The sequence below is a fragment of the Pagrus pagrus genome (genome assembly GCF_965226575.1).
Source record: "Pagrus pagrus genome assembly, chromosome: 9".
Lineage (NCBI taxonomy): Eukaryota > Metazoa > Chordata > Actinopteri > Spariformes > Sparidae > Pagrus > Pagrus pagrus.
The window spans coordinates 16,165,725-16,192,056 of record NC_140193.1 but is presented as its reverse complement, the minus strand read 5'-3'; the positions used below and the strand labels follow the sequence as shown (position 1 = coordinate 16,192,056).

Genomic DNA, 26,332 nt, shown 5'->3' with positions numbered 1-26,332 from the left:
CTACAGTTAGCAGCAGTTAGTTATTGTGGTGATACGCTGCCCCCTATTTGTTTTGAGTATAAATTCAACAGGACGCAAGTTCTTACATAATGTGCCTTTAAAGGAGCACTATGTAGTTTTGGGGAAGAAATTTACATCAGTAGAGAAAGATCTTCATTGATGGATATTTTATGTCTAAACAAACTGAATAAACAAACTGACCTTAAAGGACAACACAGTTTCATACTGTTTAACTTTGTTTATACGTGGCAGACCCTGCCACCTTTCTAGCTTCAAACAGTGTTCTGGGGACCTTACTTTCCTCTGAGAACAGCTTGTTTATTCAGTTATGGAAAAAAATAAATATTTCTGAGTATATGTTTGTATTATTACCTCATTAATATTGTAAATATAAAAATTCTGAGTTTGAATTTCTTCCTGCAAAGCTACATAGTGCCCCTTTAATATTGTGGCGCTGACAATAACAGTTGTTAGCAGGGAACCATCTTCTACTCCAGTGCCACCTTTTTAAAATGATGCATCTGCATTACACCAACTTTCAAGTAACATTCCTTTCACCCAGTGCATCCCAGTTGTTGCAGACGCTTCAACCTTTGAACTCTCCTCATTTCCTGCCCTCTCCCGAGTTTTACTGAGAAATCGCCTTGACCATATGTAGAGGTCATGGGAAGTATTCTGCAGGCAAAACACTCTGCATCCTCTGTCTCCAGCGATGAGCCCGGTGGTTGTGTTTTTTTTTTTTCCCTTGTGGAAATGTGTGCGTTCACCGGGCTCGAAAGTGATATTCTATAAAATACTGATTGGTCATGTCCAAGAGTCAAAGTAAATCACGGTAAAAAAAAAAAAGAAGTGCTGCGAGGAATATGACATGATGGAATTTCCCATCAGTTTTGGTTCAGGGACTTGGAGATGATGTCAGCTGCTTGTATTCCAGTGGTTGGAATCATTAAAAAAGGGGAGTGAGTTTCCAGAGCTTTTCTTCTTCACTCCTTTGGCATTCAGAGGAGATCTGCTGAGTTTTTGAGATTTAAATTAGAGGTGAGATGGAGAATTTGAACATATGCTTCTTTCCAACTCCAAGTTTCCAGTCCTGCCCTGCTCAAAAATAGCATTCAGGCCCATCATATACAGTCATCTTAAAGGGGGGGGGAGAAAAAAAAAGCCTCTCATGGTGTGACTTGTATTCATACTTCAGAAGCATTGTGTAATCTGGGAGCACAGCCACGCTCTCTGGCAGCGGAGAGCAGCAGACTACCTAAATCTCTCTGTGGTTTGACTCTTATTTGGAAAAGTAAACCGCACTCTTCTATAAGCTGCCGGGGTGTGTGTGGGGCTGAGGCACATGTTCTCGCTCTTATTTGTGGCTCCTTAAATTTGCCAATAAATCTCCCTCTTTTTTTTTTTAAATGCAGTCATATGTGAAGATTTCATGTGACCCCCAAAGCTACGCTACATTTGTTATCCAAATACTGACCCTCCTCCCAGAATCACTGGGCTGGCTGTTATAGCACACACACACACACACACACACACACACACACACACACACACACAAGACAGACAGAGGGTGGAGTATTTAACACGTAGAAGTCCTAATAAAATTGTTTTAACTGTGGTTTTTAATTGTAAATACCCATTTATTCATATTCAATCTAACAGCGAGCTGCATGGAGCTGGCCCCAGCGCTAATTGGACACACCTTTAAACCATGATCTCACATGGCTGGCTCTCCTCAGGGCAGAATGTGGGATTAGTTAAGGTATTGTGAATCCCCACAGCTGTTTCCCCAAATGCAGGCAGTCCAAGGGCACAGCTGCTCACACGAGTCTACAGATGAAAACTATGGCACGGGTGAGACGTAGACGCTCGAAGCAGAGTGTTGAAACTCGGCGACAGTCGAGTGCATTAACACTGACTTTTCTGAAAAACTATACGTCTGGTCTGTCCACACTTAAAATGGGACGGACCAAAATCCAGCACTAGAGCTGCAAAGATTAGTCGCGTAAAAATGCAACAAATTCGCTGGTTTCACCTTCTTAAGCATGAGGATTTGATGCTTTTCTTGGCCATTCAGGATAGTAAATGAAGAGTCTTTGGGTTTTGGACTGAATTTTTTTATTTCTCTCTTGTCACAGTGCTGTGCTTATGCTCTGCTTAGATTTAGGCGGAAAAAAACCACTTGGTTAGGGTTAGGAAAGCATCATGGTTTGGTTTAAAATGCCTGTTTCGGTCGCCGAAAATAGACGGTTTTGGTCGCAACAAAAAACGCTGGAATGTTTGTGTGACTTGAACTCGTCGTCTGCTTGGCAGCCTCGTTGGGTGTAGTACTGCCACCGACTTCCCCTCCACTTCATGCTGCGACAGCTGGCTAATAAGCAGATAATGTGAGTGATACGCCACATTTGGTACACGTGTCAACCTTAGATGTTGTGTTGGCGAGGTACAAAATGGCCAGGGGCCAGCTGGTATGCTAACTTCAATAGATATTTTGACATAATGTCACTTTTATATTTTATTGCTCTGTTAATAATTTTAATTTATGAACGTTTTATACAATAGTCTTACATATTGCACCTTTAATGATGGAATCGTTGAGTAAGCTAAAGCATAAGGCTGCCGTCACACAGACGTTAAATCAATTTTCACCTCCGCGTCACTTCTACTTTATGCTAGCAAAGGGGCAACAAAAACGTTTGCATCCAGTGGCGAGGCAAAGCCACATCTCGGCTTTGGGTTTGAGTTCGACTCTGCTGAACTTTGTCACAGCCACATCCAAGAGCAAAGACGTGTGTGTGGCTGACCCCCTCAAACTGACTACAAACCAGCAAAACTGAGTCCTGTGTGCACTTCGCGTTTGTGTGCCCGCAGCCTAATGCAGCGCTTTCTCCTCATAATTATCCTCAGAGACAGCGAGGCTTTGTCCGCTCAGGAAAATATATCATTAGTCTAAAGCATGCTGCCCTCAGGAAGCCCACTCAGATCTCCTGCGCTCAAAAAGCAAAAGATAAAGGGCGTCATTCACAGATCTCCACCCACTAGGTGTAATAAAACGGGAGGAAAATCAGCATTAAGGCCCAGCGAGCCGGTCCTGGCAATGAGCCAGAGTGTCTTTTGAATACTGACGTTTTATCTCTTTCTGCCTCACAGGGCTAAAACAGACAAAATGGCTAACAATGGGTCGTCTTTGTGAACACACTGGAGCCAACGCATTGACCGTAAATACCAGCAAATACTTCTCACTGGACAGTCATGAACATCATGAACCAGTTTGTTGATTATTACAGGGAATTTTTCTTTTCATCTCCGTTATGAAAATGTATTTGTATCATATTAATGTTGTGCACAACAGCTGATTTAGCAGGATTTGCTGCACGGATCCTGCCTGGCTCAACAGCCTGGAAGTCTCGGCCCCTCTTTGTGTCTCTTATTCACTCTTCCAGGGCATAACAGTTGGATGCCTCCCACTCTCAGCCTGTGTAACATTCAGACTGACCTCACATGAATTAGCCCTTTGTGTGCTCTCAATAGGAACTTTTACTTTATCTCCGATAACATTCAAACACTGTATGCGACAAAAGGGACAAATTGCCGTGATTTGCTTGACCTTCATTATCAGTGTTTGTCTTGGTAAGATGAGATGTTTATCCAAAAGTCACAGGTTGACTTCACCACAGGTCTGACAAGCTGACTCGCAATTATCAACAAATGGCAAATCATAAACTAATTATTAGGACAGCAGAGGGCAGGTGTGAAATGAGAGTTATACACTTGCACACCTTGAGATCATTCTCTAGATGGCACCATCACTTTGCATACCATATCATTATGTTCATACTGTTGTATCCACCCACTTGTTTGTGAATACTGCACACTGTGGCACAAGTTTCTGCTTTGAAATTTGCTGAATAGCAGACTGACTGGCCGTACTGAACCTTACTGATCGCACTTCCTGTGAGGATGGCCACACTAACAGTGCGTATTAGCATGAAAAGCAAGCAGAGCTTCTTTGCGATAAAGATTCATTAAAGGTGCAATATGTAAGAATTGGGCACCTGTTCATTCACACACAACAAATAGGGGGCAGCTTGTTACCAGAGTAGCCGCTAACTGCTGCTAACTCTGGCTACTGTTAGCGACTTAGCTCAGTTAGCTGTGCAGCTGGCGTTCGGACTGGGATGGAGCTTTGGACTGGGACAGGCCGGAGCGAGTTGGTTAGCATGCTAACTTTAGTAGATATATCTTTGCCACACAGTACATAGACATGATAATAATAATAATAATAATGTTAATAATAATCAGTTATTTCTTCTTCTTTCTGTTAAACATTTCACTTTTCATATTAAATTCTTACCTCTTGGGTGCTGCTTTTTGTTGACATTGATAATAAAACTTGTCCAAAGATAATATATGTTTTGAACAGGAGACAACAACATGAAAAAAAAGGTGCAAAGGCTGAGTGAGAAATCCGAACAGTTGTTTGGTTCTTGCCTCAGCGAGATTGTATGTGAGAAAGGGTGTAACCCTCAGTGACATTTAGATGAAATTAAGCTGGCAGGTTGTGCAACACTGAATATTCTGTTTACACTATTAGCAGTGAAGTAAGACACAGAATGTGCCTGTTTCAGTCCAGAGTTACTGTCTGCAAACCCAAACCTCAGTTCATGTGATCAGCCAAAGAGGGAAAGCATGCTGGCGTGCCTTTTGAAAGATGCCCCACTGCAGACAATGACGCATTGTTTCACATGAAAGGACGCAGTGTGATAGTTATAATTATGACCCAAGGGGGAGCTTTCTTTCTCACCAAGTTATTTTATCAAAACGGTGGTCTTGCTTTAAAAAAAAGCACACATTTGGTCAAGTCACAGGAGGTTAGAGTGATCATTACCTTATCTTCTCTCTCTCTGTGCATGTTGTTCTGTAGGGCTTTTGTGCAGGTCTGGAAGGGAATGACTGAAAACCCCAAACTAACTCTGAGTTCACCTTTTTGTTGTGCTCTTTCTTCAGCCATTTTCCTGTGGGCCATGTTTTAAGATAAAACAACCAACCTAGTCGCCAGAATAAATGTTGGCAACGTCGTGCTCAGAAGCGTACATAGACTTGTATATCATGGGTTGGATTGGCAGCGTTGCCACTAGTTAATTGATCGCGGATGGCATCGTTCTCTTGGACGGATAAAGAAATAAAGTAAAGTAAAAAAAGAGAAGCACATGTGTGGGAAACACTGGTGGTTTGCAGGAACGTTAACTGCCAACATGTTGGGACTAGGCTAAAAACAGCCTATTTTATAAACCATTAGCGAACAACATTAAATAAATGAATCCCAGATGTTTGTTGATATTTTAGAATTAACTAACGACTTTCTTTTCATATTACAAACCACTGTCGAACCGTAGCGATTGAATGCTGGCGTTAGCTCCTAACGGTAGCCGAGGGGTTATCAAATATATTGTTTGACACTGAATTATGGCTCAAAGTCCTTCTTCTCAGACTCCCTACATATGACATTTGACCTTCCCACCCTGAGCTAATGTCAGAGGCCAATGGCCGCCATGTGAATATGGTCTACTGCAGAACCATTGGTTTGTTTCAGTGCGATGTTTAGAATAAAATATTTGAGCTGCTCTGAGATAAGTTGAGGCTAATGTACCACAACAGACCCCAGTTCACAAACCAGAGTGACTTCCGCTGTTTGGGGCCTCGTGTGTTGTAATCTCCAGTCTCATTATCTAACTGGCTGGCAGACCTGGGAGCTTACTCTGGCTCTGCAGTAGTATTAGTACTACATGAAGTGCATGAGTGAACACCGTGGGGAGTCATAATACAGAATGAAAATGAGCCGGATCATGACAGACTGATACTGTATTGAAAAGCTGGAGTAATGTCACCAGGTTATATTAATCATAATTCATAATGATGTTCACTCTGAGACTCTGAGTTTGACCAGGCCTCTGCTGGAGGCTGCTGTGGGAAAAAGTTTGTGTTTTGCCTGGAATAATAAACGACACACATAAGGAAGTGGGAAGTTCTCAGAGGGTCCCTGTGCTCTTTTTTCTCCCTAATCTCGCTCTATCCCACACTGCTTATGAAGTAATGGCCTTTCCAGACCCTCTTTAAAAAGCTTGTGTTTACTGTGAGTGACCTCTCACCAAATTACCAGCTGTGGCCCTGGTCCTGTGTTTTGTCTTTCCTCAGGGACCCCCCTCCACCCTCCTCTCCTCCTCCATCTCCATCCCCCCTTCAGCGTAACTCCACCCCTCCTCTCTGCTCCTACACACTCACATCTCCATTCACCACTTATCCTCCTTATCGCCTGGTGGTGTTTGCAGAAAGGGCCGCACATTCTTAAGTGAAAGTGCAAGGATACTGATAAGTGAGCACTTATGTCATAATGGAGATTTATAGTTTCCGTACCGGACGGTGTACAGTTCGCTGAACAAAGCCGCAGCATCCAGCACATCCAGCGTCAAATCATAGAAAGCAACATTCATAATTCAGAAAATAAAATCTCTAATGATTTCAGTTTTTAAGTTTACAGCTTCCTACTCTTGGTCGCAAATTCTGCTGCAAAGAAGGAAAAAGTCACTTCAGTGAAAGTGTGTATCGTACCTGCAAAACACAAACACACGCAGCTAAAAATATCACGTCATTCTTCGGCTCATCGGGGAAATGATACATTTTCCAGTTATAGATTGAAAAACGTAATCCATTGTGAAGTGTTGACTCATTTAACAATGGCTGCATCAGAAAACCTAACAAAGGCTGCGCTCTCTCCGGCTCCATGTAACTGTCAGGTGCTGACGGCCTCTGTTGACGGCTTTTACTAACAGTTTTCCATGACTGCTGCCATGAACATGTAGAGGGTCTTTACAGTATTATATCAGTCACGCATATCGGTTGGCTGATAATATTGTCCGTTATTGACTTATCACAGATGTATCATATCGGTGTATGTGTTGTCTGATTTGCGCTGATATGGAAAGATTTTTACAGAACAATTCACAGAAATAAAATGCTTTTTAGTCATTTATAATGATCAAATTCCCAGTGAAGTTCTTTGTTTCAGAGCACCGATGTTATTTTGGACATTAAAGTTTAAACCACTCTTGTCCAAAGTGCAGCCCAGGGGCCAAAGTTGGCCCGCCAAAAGGAAACAATGGAAACAGTTTAAACTGGCTTAAACTACAAAATACCTTGCCTCAACTACCTACATATCTTTGTTGATACTCATATTTGCGGGTGGGTGCAAACATTTTTTGTAAATATATATTCAGGGCTCTAGACTGTGACCCATTTTTGAAGACAGTGCCATTAAATGAAATAACTTGGAGCCTGTGTGAATATGAATCATCGTATATCATGTGAAACATCAGCATTTCTGAGTGTATTGTTTTGCCATCGCTACCTCAGCAATACAAATATAAAACGTCACAAAACATTTCGCCATCAATCATCTGAACCACTTCCTCAATACGTAAGTGGTAAGTCTGTTACTTTACCCACGAGACCCGATCTGCGCAGCATTACTTCACTTTGTGGCGTTTTCCTTTAAAATAAAGCAGAACACTGTTATTTCTGTAAATTGCTCCAGTTCCAGTGTGTGTGTGTATGTATACAATATATTATATCAGAATTATTTTACTCCCTAACATCTGTGTTGGTATCGGCGCCCAAAATCCAGGGTCGGGCTCTACTTGTGTCATCAGAGCATTTATAAAAAGAAAGAAAATATTTACAGTATTTCCTTGATAAAATGTAGAAGATCAAAACAGATTAACTAAGACTGAGAAAATGAACATAACACAACCATATGTAAAACAAATGAACACACAAACACACACATAAAAGGAAACATCAGTCAGCCAGGCCATAATAGACATAATAAAACTGATTAAATCATCACAATCCAGATGTGTCTCCTCAGTGTGACTGCTCACTGCTAAATATATGATGTGTCATACGTTATTTTCGCCATCATTGTCGGTTACTCTCAACCGTCAAGTCCACATGATTGAGGAGTGAGTCAGTCCTGCAGGAGTAAGGTGTGGTTTTGAACAGTTGTCAGTGTTTTTCCGAACAAAGGAGAAGTACCTGATTAAATTAAGGAGTGTGGAGGATGCCGGGGCTGTTTGGAGACAATAGGTGTGAAATGAGTCCCTAATTAGTCCCCTTGTTCTTTTACACTGATGATCACATCATCAGAGAGGGCTCACTCCTCTGATAATTCAGCATATGTACTTTTAGTCTAAGTTCCTGAAGGGAGCACATGCCTGCAGTGTGTGCACTCTTGCTCCACTGGCCCCACCCACAGGTTCATGTCAGCACACGGAGGCAAAGCTGCTTACCTTTCTGCTCATATCCGCGGGGGGAGAGTTGGCTGGAGCTTTTCCGAGACGCTGTCAGGGGCCTGACAGGATTTAGGTAGAGGGGTGGGGGCAGATTTCTGATGTCACAGCTTGGGCGTGGCATTAAGGTGGGCCCTTTGAAGCTGTGCTGATTAGAGTTTAGTCCGTCTGGCTACCCATGGGATATACACAGCAGAATGGAAATGATTTGAGCGAGGAGAGAGGTAAGAGCGTGGAAAGAAATGTTGGCAACCTGAGAGGAAAAGCCGGTCAGTCGCACCTGCTCTCCAAGTTTCTGCTTCCTTCATCATATAATGCTCGTGGTGTTATCTTTACAGCGCAGCACTGCTCTCACTCACTTCTTCTCAAAGTGTTGGAGAGCACTTTAAAGTATTTCTGTCTCCTAAATGTTATTTTTCAGACTGTTGAGTGTGTATGTGTTTTGACTTGAAGTTCAGGGTGTGTTGGACTTACATCACCGTGGCAAGTTTGAGCCTGTACATTTTGGCTGTGCAGCCGCCGAGTGAACTACTGTTTGGGGAGTGCTCTGGTCACTGGAGCGTTGAATTGTTTCTTAAAATAATCAGGGTGTTGTGTGAAAGCGTGAAAACTTGTTTGTTTCCTTGTACATGAACCCCAAGGGGCTGTGCAGCTACCCACCAGCTGCTAACATACCACAGTGGGCATATCTGCTAATCCAACACCTTCTCAGAACCTCAATTCAAAGTTCCTCATCTGGTTTCTTTTCCGGGCTGCTCCCACCTGTCCGCTGCTAGGTTTGATTCAGGATTTGCCTGAAGGGATTTTAATGGACTGGGTGGAAAAAATACACAGAAATAACTGAAATGTTTCTGGTAAAAGTCGTGCCAGCTGGAAGAAAGTTTAAAGGAATGTAAGGAATTTGGATATTTCTTTGTTGAGCTGGTCGACTCCAGCTGATATTGTTCTTTAAAGGGGCACTATGTAGTTTTTGAGAAGAAACTGTAACTTGTCTTTTTTTACACAAGAAGTAGCATCGGGATATTACACTAGCATTTCGTTGTCTGGCTCTTAAGTAGAAGTTTAGCTGAAGCCAACGTTTTTACACCTCGAACCCGCTGATCGCTGCAGTTAAACCAACAACAAACTCATAGCATGAGGTATTTATTGAAGGGGCCATTCGCTCACAAGATTATCGTATGATGAAACGTAACAAATGGCACAACAACAACAGCAGGCCTGTTATTTCCTGCTGGTCTGCGATGATCCCGTCTGTGGAGCATGTCCTCTGGTATTGAATGGGCCTGTTTGTGTGCGTCAGACCTCCCAGGGAAACCCTGTGAATGAGGCATCAGCACAGTCAAGCTTCAACACGTCTCCTCTCATTCAGCGACACATCCTGGGCCTCTGAGAAAACACAGGCCTGCGGACGGCAAACACAAACCGGCCTGTGTGTCCGTGTCCGTCACCTGCTCGAGGTGTCTTGATAAAATCACTGATGACACAGCTGTATAAACTGGGATGACCTCGACCCTGAGGCATGGCTGTTCTGTATGTTTTGCATATTTATTCATTTAGTAATTGTTTCTATTCGGGCTATTTACAGTCAGAAGTCACATGATGCATTTTTCCATCGTAAGAGCTCTATCAACAAGAGCGGGCAAGTTCGGAAGAACTTGCGGTTCAGGGTGCTGGCTGTTGAAAAGCTGATGCTGAATGTGTTTTGCTGGCCTAATACCAGTCATGTATGGAAGATGTGAAGTATTTTAAAGGAGACCGATTATGCTTTTGTTTTTTTTCTTTAATTCAGTGTTTCATTTAGGTTTTTGTGCATGTAAAAGATCTTGAAAGATAAAAAGGTCAAAGTACGCAGCAACAGAAGCTCCACTCTCCCACAGAAAACACTGCTCATGAAACGCCTCGTCAGTAGTCCCGCCTTTAACGCTGTGACTTTGTGAAATCACGCTATGTGACAGAGTCACACATTTGCATAACTTATCTCTCGTTTTGGCACATAAAAATTGATTTCGCACAGCTGCTAAGTGGTTGTTAGCTTGTTAGCGGTGCTGGCTCAGGGGTGTGTGAGCTGACCAATCAGAAGAGGCTGAGAAACAGGAGCTTAAAGAGATCGGAGGGGAGATACAGTGCCGCAGAACTGGACAGTATGAGAAAAAAAATGATGTTTTTTGAGCACTTAGGCATGTAAACATATTCTAGGAGTAACCATAAATAAAATCCTGAACCTGTAAACAAACACAATGTGTCTCCTTTAAGGTTTTGCTGAAATGGCTTTAAAAGTGTGAATAATACAAATCACGCATGAACGATGTGAAATATTTGAAAATCACATAAGAGCTGTATCAATTGAACAAAATCTGATTACAAGGTCCACTTTTGGAGCATTTGTAAAATGTGTGGATAAAGAAAATCTTTGGACACAGTGCTAAAGGATTATGCCATTATCCCGTTGCCAAATAAACAACCACAGCCAAGAATCAGGACTTTGAACCCAGTAGAGACCACAACGTGACTGTCTGTTGTAACAAGTCTGTGTGTTGATATTATGTGCTGAGAATTTGTGGCATTCATGCTCATATTTGTTGGTTCCACTCCAACAGTGTGTAATCTGTATATTATTATTCATCTAACACTCCCTTCCTCACTTGTCTACACCCTTCTAAACTGTCCAGTTGGGGGAGAGGAAGAGTTTTCAACACATCGACATTATTCACGAGACAAAAATGTCTAAAACACCACTGCTGGTCCTCAGAGGTAGCAGTGTTACAATTACAGTGGTACAGTTACACCCCATAATACTGTATGATTGAGCATACTGTCAATCTAGCTGTTTTTAGACTGTTCAGGAGGCTAAAGATGAAATGTTTGGCTCCAGGGTGGAACTACCGCCCTGCTCTGGGGACCATCTGTGTGCTTTGCAAATGTTATGTAAATCAGCCTGTTACAATATGCAGTTGTTGTTGCAGTGTTGTATCCTGTGAGGACAACGAATATTAACAGCAAATATCACAGTAATTCTGCTATGAGGAAGTTTTCCAGTGGAACAAGTTGATCTTGCTCAATGTGGCGTGCAGTTTGAGCGCAAAACAACTTTGTGATGGTTAAAATCGCTTGCAAAGAAAAGCTACAAACACACACGAGCAGATTTAGTTTTGCTCCAGGTGTTGCGTCACACCAGCGTACGCTTATACACGCACGCACATATACACAAAGAGAAAATCCAATCTGATACACCTCGTGGAAAATCCTAAAGCCAAGTTCATGTGTCACCATAATGGTCAGAGATCCTGTAGGGAGCATGAGCATGTTTAGTAAATGTTATGGGAATCCTAAAATACTACATCCTGGATGAACTCCAAAACAAGCTGACAGACACACAGACAGCCATGACCTTATACTGTAGTTATGGCTAACGTGTTCATGCCACATGACAAATGTTAAGTCTATCATTCACTCCTAGCTCTATCTGCTCTTCAGCAACTCCTGAGAAAAATATTTCAATTGCTTGCTCCACGTTTTTCAGTCTTTACCAGCTGGTTGCTAACTGTCTGATCGGCAGGGGGGTTATTTTGTATTATGTGCTGAAAACAGCTGCCTGCAGCCACTGGATAGGTTGGTGAGAGTGATGAGACAGAACCATGCAGGACATTTTATAAGCTACAATAGACTAAAAAGCTCTGTAGAGCTCTGCTTCATAAGTAGGTGATAACTCTCTTGGCCACTATGTGTGATTCCTTTCAAATTAATCATTTGATTAAGGGTCAGTGTCAAATTACTAATAAATGGGGCTTTAAATATAATGCACATTAAACAATGACAAAATCCAATGACACATTTTTATACAATGCAGATATGGTGGATATCTTGAATCTTATAAAAAGAAAACCTCCAAAAAAGGATCTGGTGGACAGTTTAGCCTCTGTTCAGAGGTGCTAAATACAAGTAACCGTAGCAACAATACTTCTGCTCCATGCATTATCAGTAACTTCTCACCAACTTTCACTGTTGAAACTGACCCTGAAGTGACTGCAGGCAAATTTTCTAAAAATGGATTAAGATTTGCACAAGAGCATCTCTGTTTGCCTGTGGTAAGTGGCCATTATAATGCAAAAATGCACCCTGTGGTCTCCTGATATGTTAAGACAGCTCAGTGTGAGTTGTATTGTACTCTCTTCTGAACGCTCATCGTTGCTGCTTAAAAGGTAGGTCCTTTTAAGCAGCAACGATGAGCGTTCAGTACCGTCCACATGTTTCTTTTTTCATTTTACTTAGCTTACAGTCAATATTCTTGACAGTTTAAGTTATTTCTATGTCACTGTGTGCTGGTGTGGTGGCAACACGTCTTAAGAAGTATTGTCCATGTTGTTTTGATTGTCTTAAATATATATTGTTATGTTTAGTAGTAGGTCTATATTTAGTGTTTGTGCCTTGGGCTCCTTATTTTTAACTGCCATATCACCAAATAATGATAGTTAGTATATGAAAGTGCTTTGATATCTAGTATTAACCCTGAAAGTCGTCCATGTTTGAGTATTATGCAAAGGCATATCTATATTTACAAAAAATAGACAGTTAATTTAGGCTAGTTTGGCCTAAAACTGTTGTTATTGGTAGTTAAAGTATCAGCTCATGATGCTATGCTGCCTTTTTCTTGACTAGTTGGGTGCTTTTGAATGGAAGGAGCTTGATGTTTACACTTAACACAAGTCTATTTAATGTTCTTAAAGTTTTACTTGCTAAAATCTGATTTAGTAAATCACCAGTTTAAAACTAGCTTGTTGTTAACAGAAGTTAGGAAAGGCTTTGCACACAAACAAATGGAGTATGTTTTAGATTTAGCAATAGCAGGAACAATCTGATCCAGGGATCCCTGACAGTCTTTCTTTCGTTGGCTTGTTGTTTATTCGTCAGGGTTGTTACTGTCTCACACACCAGGACAGAACAAACCGACAAACAAACTCAACAAAAATAAACAGTTCACAAGTCATGGCAACTATTACTGTACTTGGGTTTGCTCATTATCGTTTTTGCTAGATCATGTGGCTTTATCGTGCTGGCTACTGGTGCCATTGGCTCAAAGATGAGCAGATAAACAAGCATGTTTCTGTTGCGCCCCGCTGCTTACAGCTTGTTTGTTCTTCTGTTGCTGCCACAGCTCTTCTTGCAGTTTCTCAAATTATTGTGTAGCCTCCTCTGTACTGCCTACAGTCTGCTGTCCACTGGCTCATGATCACATAAATTCCATCTAGTTGCTTGAGGAATAGCAGACGATAATGCATGACAAAAAAATCTTTCTTACATTTGTAGACGTGACTCAGGCTGTGTCTGAAGTTGTTAAACTTGTTCACTTTTCACGTGAAAATCTTGTAACGTAAGGACACTCCCACACAGGGATTAAAGCCTGCAACTCCCCTCCAGTTAGTTAGAACTGAAGAAGCTTCTCGGATGAGACGTGAAACTTTCAAGAAACTGAAACGAGTCCAGTTGCCTACGATATAGAAACAAGTAACGTAGGCTATTGTCACAAAAACAACACTGGTCATTTCAGCTGATGAACAGTGTGATCAGAGTTTTGTTAGTGACCATAACTTGTTCAATTTTGTATACATTGTGTTGTGGTATAATTCAGTTCTTGAATATTCTTACTAGGGGCTGAATATTCACTAGGGGCTGAATATTTATTTAGCAATAGCATGCTGAAATGTTAGGTATCTGAAGCTGTGGGTGAAGCTAGCTTGTTTAACACTCGCTTCCTTTTAAAGGAACAAACTTAAAAGATGTCTGTGTGAGCTTTTCCTTTCAAACTTGTTGGCCTCTTTGTTGTTTATTCATCCGTGGACAATAAATGTAGGACTGGCATGCTAAACCTAGGACCCTACGTGTGACGGGTCATTCGTGGGCGTAGTAGTAGCATGGCTAAATGCTAGCACGTAGTCACTCGTTTGGTCTTGCTCACCAGTTTAAAACCCACCTTAATGATATCCATCGCACCCTGGTTTATTTTCAAGTAAATTTGTTTTTTTTAATCAGTTGATGTGGACAAAAACCTGCATGCTAGTAGAAAAACAACAGTGGGCCACAAAATGGCACAACCATGGCTAACGGCCACATTGCCTGATTCGGTCTGAATGAGGCCTTACAGTCTCATTGGCAGTACAGTATGTTTACCATCTCTTATTAGCCTAATTAATTATCAGCATACTGATGTTCCAGTTTACACTTTTGCATCAAAATTACACCTAATACTCAATCTTAGGTAATGTACAGTACATGGTAATAACTCGTGGGATTGTTCTGATGTAATTTTTAACTTGACATCACGATTAGTATATCTGCACACTGTTGTGTTTCTTAATCAATATATAAGTATGAATCTTGTTTGTATGTGTGTGTGTTTTCATATATGTCCTAGTCCTAGTGTTTAAGGACAGCCGCCCCCATAGAAAGACTAATAATCCTGTGCTAGACGTGCCTCCGTGGAGCCTGTGACCTTGCATTGCTCGGATTCCTCTGTTTGAATAAGCGGTGCCCCCACGTGAGACTTTACAGGCTATAAGTCAAGGCACTGGGTCTGCAAAACCCTGTTTCACCCATGTGCTGACTGACTGATGTGACACTTGAATGTCTCTAAAGTTATCGATTCCCTGGAACACTGAACAACTAGATGGAGTTGCAGTACAATAGTGAGACCTCTGTTGACTTGACGTGATCTTTCTTGTGTTTACTTTGGCTTGTTAACGTAACTGCAGCTTCGGAGCTCATGGTAACACACAACAACATGTGTTACAGCAAGTCTTAACACCCTGTAATCATGACTGTGTTCAGATCTAATCAGTTTTTTTCTCCCTGTTTACAGACGGCAGGTTTTTATCACCACCTTCCGGATGCATTATGAGAAAGGTGTAATTAGCATCACAGATTTAATGGCAGAAAATCTTAGTGTGAATTAAGTCAGTGGCATATGAAGTTTTCAGTGAATGATTTTACCTGACCTGTTGCGTTTGTTTATCTCACATGATTGCCACTGCTCTCTCCCACACTGTATTGACACAGTTTCTAGGAATGTAAGGCCTGGACAAACACTCAAAAGCGCACGTCAAAACTTAAAGGTGTTTGTCAAAGTCAGTCACACTGAAATTAAAAATCCTAGCTCACCAAGTCATGTCTACTAATACATGGGTGTTGCCTCTACGCTAAAAAGAAAGACATTTAATGACACTATAAAACACAGCGTCTGCAGCTACAGAATCTGTGCTCTTTATCTCGCGTCTTATTATCAGTCTCTCTCACATGTCTGTCCATTCGGAGCCATTTCTTCAGGCTCAATGAGTAAATCTGTCCACTGGGTTGTCTTGTGACTTGTTTGCAAAGTGGACTTGAGCTCGCTTTCATGTAATAGCCTCACTGCTGTCTAAAACCTGAGGAAGAAAGGATTCCTTTCATGCTGTCCGGTGCACTTTGCGTTTCAATCAGATTATTGTCTGAGATAGCAGAAACAATACACTGATATTTCTGAAAATGTCCACACAAGCATGCAAGAGTACACCAATCCCACTCAATCTCTAAAGTCTTCATTTGTCTGCCTGTGCCAAAGCTGAAGCAACTCTGAGAATAATTTACACGCTTTTGTCCAACTACAGGGTGTCGACCAAAAGCAAAGCACCATCCCCGCCTGGACTAAAGAAGCTGGATTCCCCAGGTTTCTCCCAGTGGTACCCAGGAAACCCTCATTTAACCATGGACCAGAAGGAGAACCTTATCGATAAAGACCTCTCTCTGGTTGTGATTCTGCCTGGCGGGGAGGAAAAGATGACCACAGTCCATGGAAGGTACAGTTTAGACCACTGTATCTGACTGTGTCTCTTAATCATGATGTGTGAAGCTTGATTTTAAGCTTCACCAGTGTTGGGGAAGCTACTTTGAAAGCATAGCTTTGCAAGCTGCCAAACTTATATTACTTCATTGTGGAAGAGGCAAGTTGTAATCCATTCACCGATTACTGATTGATCTGCAACTGTAAAGACAATGGATAGTGAAAATCTGGAGCCATATTTCAAGTTAAAACAACATATTTGATGACCTGTTAGCTTACAACAACCAACTTTAGCATTCAACCCCTTCCTAGCTGATGTTACTGTTTAGTCACACTGCTTAGTGTTGCACGATACAATAGGAAAGGTGTAAATTAATTCTAAAATATAAAAGCACATCTTGGAAACATTTATTATAAGCCTGGAAGTAAAACACACCGGGTGTAATCAAACAGTAATATTAGCTAGGAAATCGTTATGCTAACGTTAGCTTTTGGCTTATCAAATATGTTGCTTTACCTTGAAATATGATTTAATGTCCCTCCAGACTTTCACTATCAACATCTTTTCAGTTGCTGATCAGTCAGGATGCAGTGAAATGATAAAAAACTGTCAGATTCCTAACGTTTATTTGACCCGCAACCTTGAAAGAAGCAGCTTAACAAGCATGGCAGAAGAGGCTGCCGTGTGAATACGGTCAAGTAAGTTTATTGCAAAAAGAGGAACCTTTACAGTTCACAGATCAGAGATAAAACGAAAACATTAAAATACCCCACTATTCATGGAAAAGTGCAAATAATGTCAACTTTCGTTTTGTGTCCTTCAGTCACTCTCGTCTTACAGAAACTAAAGTCCAGGTGGAGTTATTCCACCAGGTGTGATTACTCAGTTTGCCAGGTGACTTCTAAACTAGCATGCAACAACTTGTCTGAACATTTGTTGATAACAAATTCCAGTTTTCCTTTTATGGCCCAAATGTGTTTGTAGTTTCGGTGGTTGACTACACAAACACCGGCAAAAAAGTTATATAACTACTTGAATAACTATGCAAATATGGATGTTGTTGAGCAACCAGCAAGCTTGTGCAAAATAGTTAAACTACAGTGTACTTGGTTAATTGCAAGTCAGTAAGTTACATATAAAGGCTGATAAGGTTTGCACTTTTAGCGAAAACATCCCTGTGCAACACTACCTAATGAGACTGATGTAAGATGAAGTCATCACTTACAGTAAAGTTCAGCTCCAGTTATATTGAGTCAGATAGGTGGAGCAGCTGAATGTGTGGTTTCGGTTAATATTTGTACTGGGAACAAAATTGATTACATTTGCTCTCCCAACAATGTAGGAATGATGAACTTTTGATACTCAAACTCCTCAGATTATCATTCGATTGCATGCTAAAGTGCAACGAGGACACAAATCTCACTGTTCGCCACTTCAGCTATGACTGTGTCGCCTAATCAGATCAACATGTGTCAACATACCTCTGTGTCAGAGATTTTAACAACAAGGTCTGTGTGTCCTTCTGTGAGTCTGCTCACTCACACAGCTCAGACTTTCCATCGACAGAGTTTACTTAAGATATCATTATCTTTCTCACAATGCACACAGTTTACAAACATTCTCCTCCGGGTGTCTTTTGCACCTTGGCCTCTTAAGAAAGTACTGAGACCGATCCTTAATGAGGATTAACACTGAATTCTTCACCTTCTTTTCTCCCTGTAAACCTGGTTTAAGTGCCTGCACAAAAGTTAGTGCTAGTGTTGATGTTTTGAGGATTAAGTTAAATGCATTATGTTCCTGCTGTATTATGAGTGTCAGGGAAGCTCTGCAAGGGCTACTGTTGCTACTGTAACTGACCGTAAGTGTGCGTTGTATTGTTATTACATCTTCTGCACTGCTTCTTTACATTTTTGACTTTTATCTAAAGCAAATATGCCCAGAATTCTCTGGTTGAAGCCTCTCTGGTATTTTTGTTTATTTGAAATGTAACTGTTTTATATGAATATAAACAAAATATTTTGGGTTTTGTAACTGTTGGTCGGACAAAACAAGACATTTAAAGGTGTTATGACAACATCCATTCCACCTCCCTCTTCCGTTGCATTCACGTTACAACACCGCTGTTGTTTGAATCATCTGCCCCCTCAACTGGTTGCCGGTTTGTGCACTAGCTAACATTGCTAACATTAGCTAACGTCAACGTTGCTAACGCTAGCTAGCACCTTTCTAAAAGCTACGTACTGTAGCCGTTTAATTTAAAAAATAAAGGATTTGTCTACATAAAAATGTTAACAATATGACCTTTAAAGATGTCACTTTGGACATATTTCACTCTATTGGCCTTTTGTGGACATTTTATCAATAAATCTATTAATTGAGAAAATAATCAGCAAAATAATCAATATTGTAAGATAGTAGCTCCAGCCCCAAAAGCAGTCATCAAACTTTCTTCCAATATAATGATTTATTAAGTGAGGTCATTTTCATGTTTCAGTAGGTGTAAGGTTGTTTTTTTTCTCTTCATGATTTTAAAATGACTTTCATCAGATTTTTTTATTTTGCAGAGTAACCTGCACATAACCAGATTTCACCATGTCTACCCTCTTATGACTCACATTTTTTTGTTATCATATACATGTTTATATGTTGGTGAGAGATTGTAAGCAAGACCCCATGGTGGAAAGCATGAAATTAAATGAAGATAATTCTAAAATAAAAGAAAGGACCTGATAATGGTCTGATAATGTTGTTTTTGAATGGAAGAACTGAACACATAATCTTATGATATGCAGCATAACATTTTTCAGAATAAACCCAGCCAAAATGTTGATTCATAAAACTCAAGATTAAAAAGAAAAATGTCACCTTTCAGCAAACCCTTAATGGATCTGTTGGTGACGCTCTGTGCAAAGTACCACCTGAACCCTTCGAGCCACACCTTGGAACTGGTCACCGCCAACAAGAAGAACACCAAGCTCAAGCCCAATGCTCTCATAGGAACTTTGGATGCAGAGAAGATCATACTAAAACCGAAGGGGGAGGACAAAAATAAGAAGACAGGTCCCCAGATGCCTGAGGTACGTTAACCACGTGGCATCATACTGGCACGTGCACAAACACCACTGTGTGCCGATCATGTTGAGTGACACATTTTCTATTCTCCAGGCAACCGTTCGGATGGTGATAAACTACAAAAAGACCCAGAAAACGATACTACGAGTCAGTCCTCGAGTTCCCCTGGCTGAACATCTACCAGCCATCTGTGAGAAATGTGAATTTGACATTGAGACTACAGTTCTGTTGAGAGATGTCCAATCACTGGCCCCTTTGGACTTGTCCTGCACTCTTAATGATTATGCCATAAGGGAGGTTTATGCAAGAGACACTAAAGGTAAGTTCTACAGTATTTAAAGATGTCAACTATGTTATGTATGGCATCAGATTCAGCAGATTTCAGCATATTAACCAATCAGTGTTTCTCTTGCTTGCAGTTTTCTCTGCACGACAACCTGCCTCCCCCGTGTGTCCAGCCTCGCCAACTCATGCAGGTATTTACGTTATAACTGTATGATTGATATCAACAGAGCTGTCATATTCTGACTAATCTTATCTTACAATGTGTTTTGTTTTTCTTCCAGGAACAGTCATGCCAGGAAAAGATAAAAATCAGAAAGAGGAGGAAAACAAAGGCCTCTTCAGCAAGTTTCGAAAAAGCAAGAAAAAGTCTGAACAGGTGATGCAGTGTTTCTTTGTGTGTGCCGATTATGCAAAGACACAGTTGAGTGAGAAAGTAGCTTTACATGTTCAGAGGGAGGTTTGTTTACTTTGGTTTGCCATTGGTTAATGTGCACTGTGTTGTTTGGCAAAGGACCTCTTATCATGTTCTGATTGGATGTTTGTTCTTTAAAGGCAACCACAGCCAGTGCCCCAGCTTCTCCTGTGCTCGTGAGCAAGCCTCGACCACTCAGCATGGCCTTACCTAGCTCCAATTCGTCCCCGCTCGGCTCCCCTACAACACCCACCTACGTGCCAAAGAAGAGACGTGCGCCCCAACCCCCGATCCTCGTGTCTCAGAGCTCTTCGGACCTCAGCGCTCGGCGGAGACTCAACTCTGAACCTAACGCCCAACTGGACAGTGACCAGGTGAGTGGACTCTGTGGGCTTCAATGGCATGATGACAGCCATGTGATTTCTGTTTAGCTACATTGATCATATAATTTAATTAAATCGTACGTCACATAGATTGCTGGTTTAAGTCGCGGGTCCTCAGCTGAGTCTTCACTGAAGAGGACCAAACGCAAAGCTCCTCCACCCCCCACAACCCCCAGCGCTGCTGTCCAAGAAGCAGCTCTGACTGAAACTGAAAATCTGCAAGGTTTGTCTTCGTTTGCATTTATTAATGTGGAGCAACGTGATCCTTTTTTAATCATACATTTAAATTGTTTAATTCACTGGCAAAGACACTGCCTGTAGTGTGATGTTTTGTCCTGTGTACTTTGGACTCACGGACAGGCAGGTCTTTTCATACTCTGCAGCAGGAGCCTGCAACTTCTCACTTATGTGACTCTTGTGCCTCCTAGTGGTCATTATTAAGCAGTGGCTCATTTTACAAACACATACAGTATGCTGAGAAATCGTGCAGTTTCTGAGAAGCTCATTTTTGCCACATTCCGATTATTGTAGGAGCTGAGCTCCCTGGTGTTTTTTCCTTGGTTGAGTATAATCAACCTGCTTTGATATACCTTCCTGTGATTGTGTGGACACTCGCAGTATTGTCCTGTGAGGGAAACTCCACCCGTCCTGTATACAAAGCAATTTAAAGCAAAAAGCAAGTTATTTCCGAAAAAAAGAAATAGACTGAGGTCTGATAAACGACCATAGGTGATCTACTTTGGCTTACATTACTGAAGGCATAAAAATGGGAAAATATTTGAGGTGCATTATGTAGTTTTGAGTAAGAAAAAAAAGAAAAGAAAAGAAAAGAAAAGAAAAGAAAAGAAAAGGACGACACAATTCTGTGCTATTTTACTTTGTTTATGTCAGCAGGACCCTTGTAAGTACCTATGTTTCTAGTGTCTAACAGTGTTCTGGGGACCTTATTCCCCTCAAGAATGACTTGTTTATATGGAAATATATTCACTTTCTGAGTTTGATTTTTTTTCCCCCCAAACTACTGGGATATACAGCCTCAGAAAAAGTTGTGTTGTACTCTTTCTTTCATTTAAAAGGTCAGATCACATAATTTACAAAGCACATTTTCTCACTTCCTATTGATGGCACCTAGTCACACATTTAGTTGGGGTTTTGTTTGCTGAGGTTTTGACGCCTCTGCCGCCATCCTGACTCATCAGAGGTGAGTGGAAGGTTTTTTGAGGCATTCATAGCATTGAAATGACATCACACTCCAGAATAAATATGTATGTTACTCTGGGTAATCCACAGATCTTGCTGTCAGCAGATTTCGTAGGACCTGTTTTTGTTCAACATTAGGAAATTATGAAAACTATTCACTGCAAGGTCTGGAATTTCTTTGGTAATGATGGTAGTGTGTCTGAAATAAGATGTTCCTGCTGAGTTCTGCAACTGCGTTGAAGTTGCAATATGTAAGAATTTTAGTTTAACGCATTCAAAAATAACCTAAAATTATGTGAATAAGAGTTTTGACAGCGTTAAAGACGGCTGTGCATTGTGCTGCAGCCATATCCAGTGAAGTTAGCATGCTAACTAGCTAGCCCCAGCCCGCCCTTTTTCATAAAAACACCCTGAGCTCCCAGACCTGACTGCTAGCTGGACGGCTAACTGACTAACGGAAGCTACAATTAGCAGCAGTTAGCGGTTACCCTGGTAATATACTGCCCCCTATTTGTTTGGAGTATGATTTCAAGTGGTGGCCAATTCTTACATATTGCACCTTTAAGCTCACCAAACAACATTTACTTCACTCCATTGAGTATATTCTGATTAAACACTGGAAAAAACTCACAGCCTTTAATTCCCACAGACAGCTTATAAAGATAGTAGTTTCCTTTCTTATCTCCTCTCTCATATAAATCACTGCCTGTCTTCCTTTTTCATTTTCTCTACATATTTGTGCAACTCCTCTGTTACCCATCGTCCCTTCACTAGCAGCATATCTTCCCACACCTCGTTAATAAAGAGTGTCATCAGCCTTTTTTTTTTTTTTAACCACTGCTGTCTACATGTATACACCACCATTGCTGTCCTCCCTTTGCCCCCCAATTTTTCAAACATTTAGTCCACAGAGAAAGATCACTTCCTGTGCTGCTCAGTAGATACAGAGATCAGAGGCTGAGAACGGTGAGAAGTTGCAGTTTTGTTTAAGTAGCCTTGAAATTCCTTTTGCCCTCCGCTTCTCTGTGATGCACTTCCTTGAAGTGCTAAATTAAGAACTAGACGAGGGAGACTGAGATGTAAAAGATTAAGTGGGATTCATTCATCTAAAGAACCTTTTTTTGCTGAAAAGGGTGAATGTGTGAGATACGTAAATATAGTTGGATGCTCGGTTTCTCTTGTAACTAAAAAACTATTAACAAATAAATGAAGAATTCAAAAGAAGTTAAAGAAATTTGGGTTTATTTCCCCAATCCAGTTGACGAGTATCATACTGTTCCCAAAAATCACATGAAAAATTGTTTACATTACAGCCAGATTAGGAACGGTACATGTGAATGATTTTACATGATGTCTTTATGTTGCTGTTTACAGCGGCTGCAGCTGCTAACACACTGGAGGAGATTATGGAGCAAGAGGAGACCACTGCCTCTTTAATGTCTGCAACTGCTAGTGATACCCAGGGAGAGGACAGCAGCCTCAACATGTCTGCTGACGTTTCACTGCATTCCCCGTCCCCAGACACTGACGTACTGAGCACAATGTCCGTCGAGGGCAATGGGGAAGATCAGTCTCCTGATCTGTCCTCAGATGGCAAGTACGAACTCTAGTATGACTTCTCAAGCCTGCGTCATGTTTTTCCAGTAGTATCAGCTTCACTTCTAATTCCTTTTCAAATTGATTTTCACAGTCAACTGCAGAGCGCAGTGAACGATGCTGCAGCTCTGAGTGATGTCAGGACAACTGATGGCACAGGTTCATCTGAACTGGCTGATACAAGTGGGTTTACACTTGGATTATACTGTAGTGGTACTGTTTATATCTTTGCTTAGATACCTGCTAATTTATTTCTTAACTTTGCCTTAAAGGTGCAACATATGCAGTTTCCTCTGAAGTTTCCCCCCTTTCTCTTAAAATTCTTCTGCCATATACTCTTAATGGTTCATTATAGCAACACAATGTAACTTCCCGGAGAAAGATAGCTGATTGTTGAGTCTAATCTCCAGAGTCTCAAATAGTGACACCTTGGGTTGGCAGTTTGGGTCGGACGCCAACCCAAAGCGCCAGTATTTGTGTAATATTAGAAATTTAGCTTACACTTGAACTGATAATTACTGTTTTAGGAGACATAAACATATTTTGTTGCTGGCCCCGTCTACAGTAGTACATTCCTTACCTTCCTACAGCAGTACTCCTGCTGGTTTTCCAAACTGGGGGTGTGCCAACTGCCATCTACTGTCGGTAATCCACCGACTCACTGACTATGGATAGGTACCTCACAGAGGTGGCACACATTCTTTACTCAAGTTGTAGTGAAGTTACTTGTGTCAAAAAAGAGTGGTAAAAGTAAAAGTACTGATTCAACTTCTTTACTCACGTAAAAGTAAGTAAGTACAGGGTCTGAAATGTACTCAAAGTATAAAAATAAGTTACAAGTATCCCTCTGAATGACATTTCTGCCGGCCATTTCTGTGCAAAGCTAACTGAAGCTCATGTCAAATTAATATAATTCAAAGACTATTAAACTTAAAGGTAGAATGAGTAGGAGTTTGTCCAAGCTGTTCGTAAATGCACCAGAAAGATAGTTGATTGTTGAGTTTTATTCCCAGGACGTCAAATGCCGACATTTTGGCAAAGCACCCTGAGCACAGCAAAAAAGGCAGCGTGCAATGATGCGAAATAAAAGTATTCAATAGTTCTCCTCATGTGCGTTAAAGCTAAAGTTACAAGCCTGTTACTTCCCAGTTCTGGTGCCTCATACAACCCTACTTCAAAAAATCTGAACTATCCCTTTAATAAGCCTTGTCTATGTGTTTTTGCCTCTTGAAGAAAGTCCCCTGTCTCACATTACGACTTTTCTTCCTCTGTACAGATGGTGGTCCATGTCAAGTTGAAAATGCGAGCCAACAGCCCGTCTGTGAAGTGTCTACACCTGAAAGTGTTGAAGGTGATTGCAGTACTGTACCCAGCAGCCTCCCTCCGCCTGTGGTGCAGGATGCACAGGCACAGGCAAACAATGATACCGTCCCAGAGCAGACTGACAAGTTGGCGAGCCCAGTGGCCACAAGCACATCCCACCCCATTGGAGAGGACGCTCAAGTACAAACAGATGCCACACCACTACCGCTGCCTCCACAAGAGCATGTGGAAGTCCCTTCCTCAGTTAATGTGCCTGGCTTCGAATCAGCGGAGAAGAAAGATATGGCCACTTTGACGGAGGAGCTGGACCCGCCTGAACCCAACCGTGCCTTATCCCACACCTCAGAGACCTCATCGTGCCAAGAGTTAACACCAAGTGCCTCTGCCACGACAAAGGCACCATCTATTTATGCCACAGACTCTGAGCCAAAGCCCAAGCCTTCCAACGAGCTGACAAGGGACTACATCCCCAAGATGGGGATGACGACGTACACTATTGTGCCTCAGAAATCTCTGGAGAAACTTAGATATTTTGAAGTTGCACTGACACTGGAGACGTCCAACGCTGCTCCAGAAGAGGGACTTAATATTGGTGCTCTTCAGTTGGAGGAGAGCACAGCAGCGAGAGAACAGACAGAGGTCTCAAAGGAAAAAAGTGAGCTGCACTCTGCCACACCCAGGGAAGACTTACTGACTAGCACTACTACTACTACTACTACTACCCGAGACACTGTTAATGGAAGTATACCTGAATCCATTCATTCCTCATCACCAACAAGTTTACCTAAAGCAGATGACAAGGTCTCATCCTCAGCAGATGGGCCATCTCAAGCAGGTTCGCCAGCGGAGGTCAAGGAGGTGAAAATTCCACCCGCAACTAAACCCAAGCCTGGTTCTTTCCGCTTGGCACAGCACAAAAAAACACCTGGGTATTATGTAACTTCAGCAGCGGAAAAGAATGTCAGTGCCAGTCCTGGCTCTGGCCAGAAGGAGGCTCAAGCAAGTTCAGAGAGAGCACAGTTACCACCTCCTCCTCCTCCTCCTCCACCTCCTACTACTACTCCTCCTCCTCCTACTCCCCCACCTCCCATGCAGTTTCAAGAGGAGTCGACAGGAGCCACTAATGTTGAGCCGAGCCCTAAAGGAGACGACAAGAATGTAGGCGTCATGCGAATCACCAGGCAAAGTAGTCTGCCGACTAAAGAGCCAAGCGTAGGTTTAAGCTTGGAAAAATTAAGGAGCTTTGCAGCACCTAGGCCCTACTCTCCTGCGACCCCATCCCGCTTCGCCCAGGCAGTGTCCTCTGCTGTGAAAAGAAGCCAGTCCTTATCCTACCGGCCAAAGTCGCCTCACTCGCCTCACTCGCCTCACTCTCCTGTTTCACCCCTCTCCCCAATCACGAGTCGCTCACCAGTCATAGAGTCAAAAGGATTATCAAAGCTCAAGGTAAGTTCAGATAGCATAGCACGCTTCTATTTAAATATCTAAATAAAGATGAGAGCAGCGACGGACTATTTTCTACTCATGAGACCACTGTTACAGCTTTTGCTATCCTTTAACTCACACACTGATGTATTGAGTAGAAGAGCACTCTGCAGTGCTGATCAAAGCAATATTTTGGTTTGCCCTCAAAGAGTTCTATAGAAGTGGGAACGAATGTGATTCATCCCACTGATGCTTTAGTTTGTTTGAACCTAAAACCACTTTCTCAACCGCTCTGGTGCTTCTTTCCGCTGCTGTATTGGACATTTACACTGTGACCAGCAGTGAGTAATTGACTCTCATGAACATTACACATTTTTATAAGTAGCAGAATACTTGGTAATAGTTCCTGTGACCCATTGGCTTGAATCAGCCCAGGCTTTAATATAAACTGCCTGCTGTATTCTTTCAATGTGTTTTACCTAC

At 41.7% G+C, this 26,332-nt stretch overlaps 1 protein-coding gene across 3 annotated transcripts in view; it reads left to right on the top strand.

The window, feature by feature from the left end:
- cobll1b (cordon-bleu WH2 repeat protein-like 1b) overlaps positions 1 to 26,332 on the top strand; it is a 29,282-nt gene that overhangs the window by 1,495 nt on the left and 1,455 nt on the right. For 2 of the 3 annotated variants that reach the window (XM_084362111.1, XM_084362110.1), the window contains 10 exons: positions 15,980 to 16,168; positions 19,026 to 19,230; positions 19,319 to 19,544; positions 19,645 to 19,701; positions 19,792 to 19,886; positions 20,063 to 20,296; positions 20,396 to 20,528; positions 22,880 to 23,102; positions 23,196 to 23,284; positions 24,378 to 25,870. In XM_084362111.1, the coding sequence (XP_084218237.1) occupies positions 15,980 to 16,168; positions 19,026 to 19,230; positions 19,319 to 19,544; positions 19,645 to 19,701; positions 19,792 to 19,886; positions 20,063 to 20,296; positions 20,396 to 20,528; positions 22,880 to 23,102; positions 23,196 to 23,284; positions 24,378 to 25,870 (2,944 nt within the window). Of the gene's footprint in view, positions 1 to 8,483; positions 8,567 to 15,979; positions 16,169 to 19,025; positions 19,231 to 19,318; positions 19,545 to 19,644; positions 19,702 to 19,791; positions 19,887 to 20,062; positions 20,297 to 20,395; positions 20,529 to 22,879; positions 23,103 to 23,195; positions 23,285 to 24,377; positions 25,871 to 26,332 lie in introns of those variants that run through there. The other variant, XM_084362112.1, reaches the window with a different exon arrangement.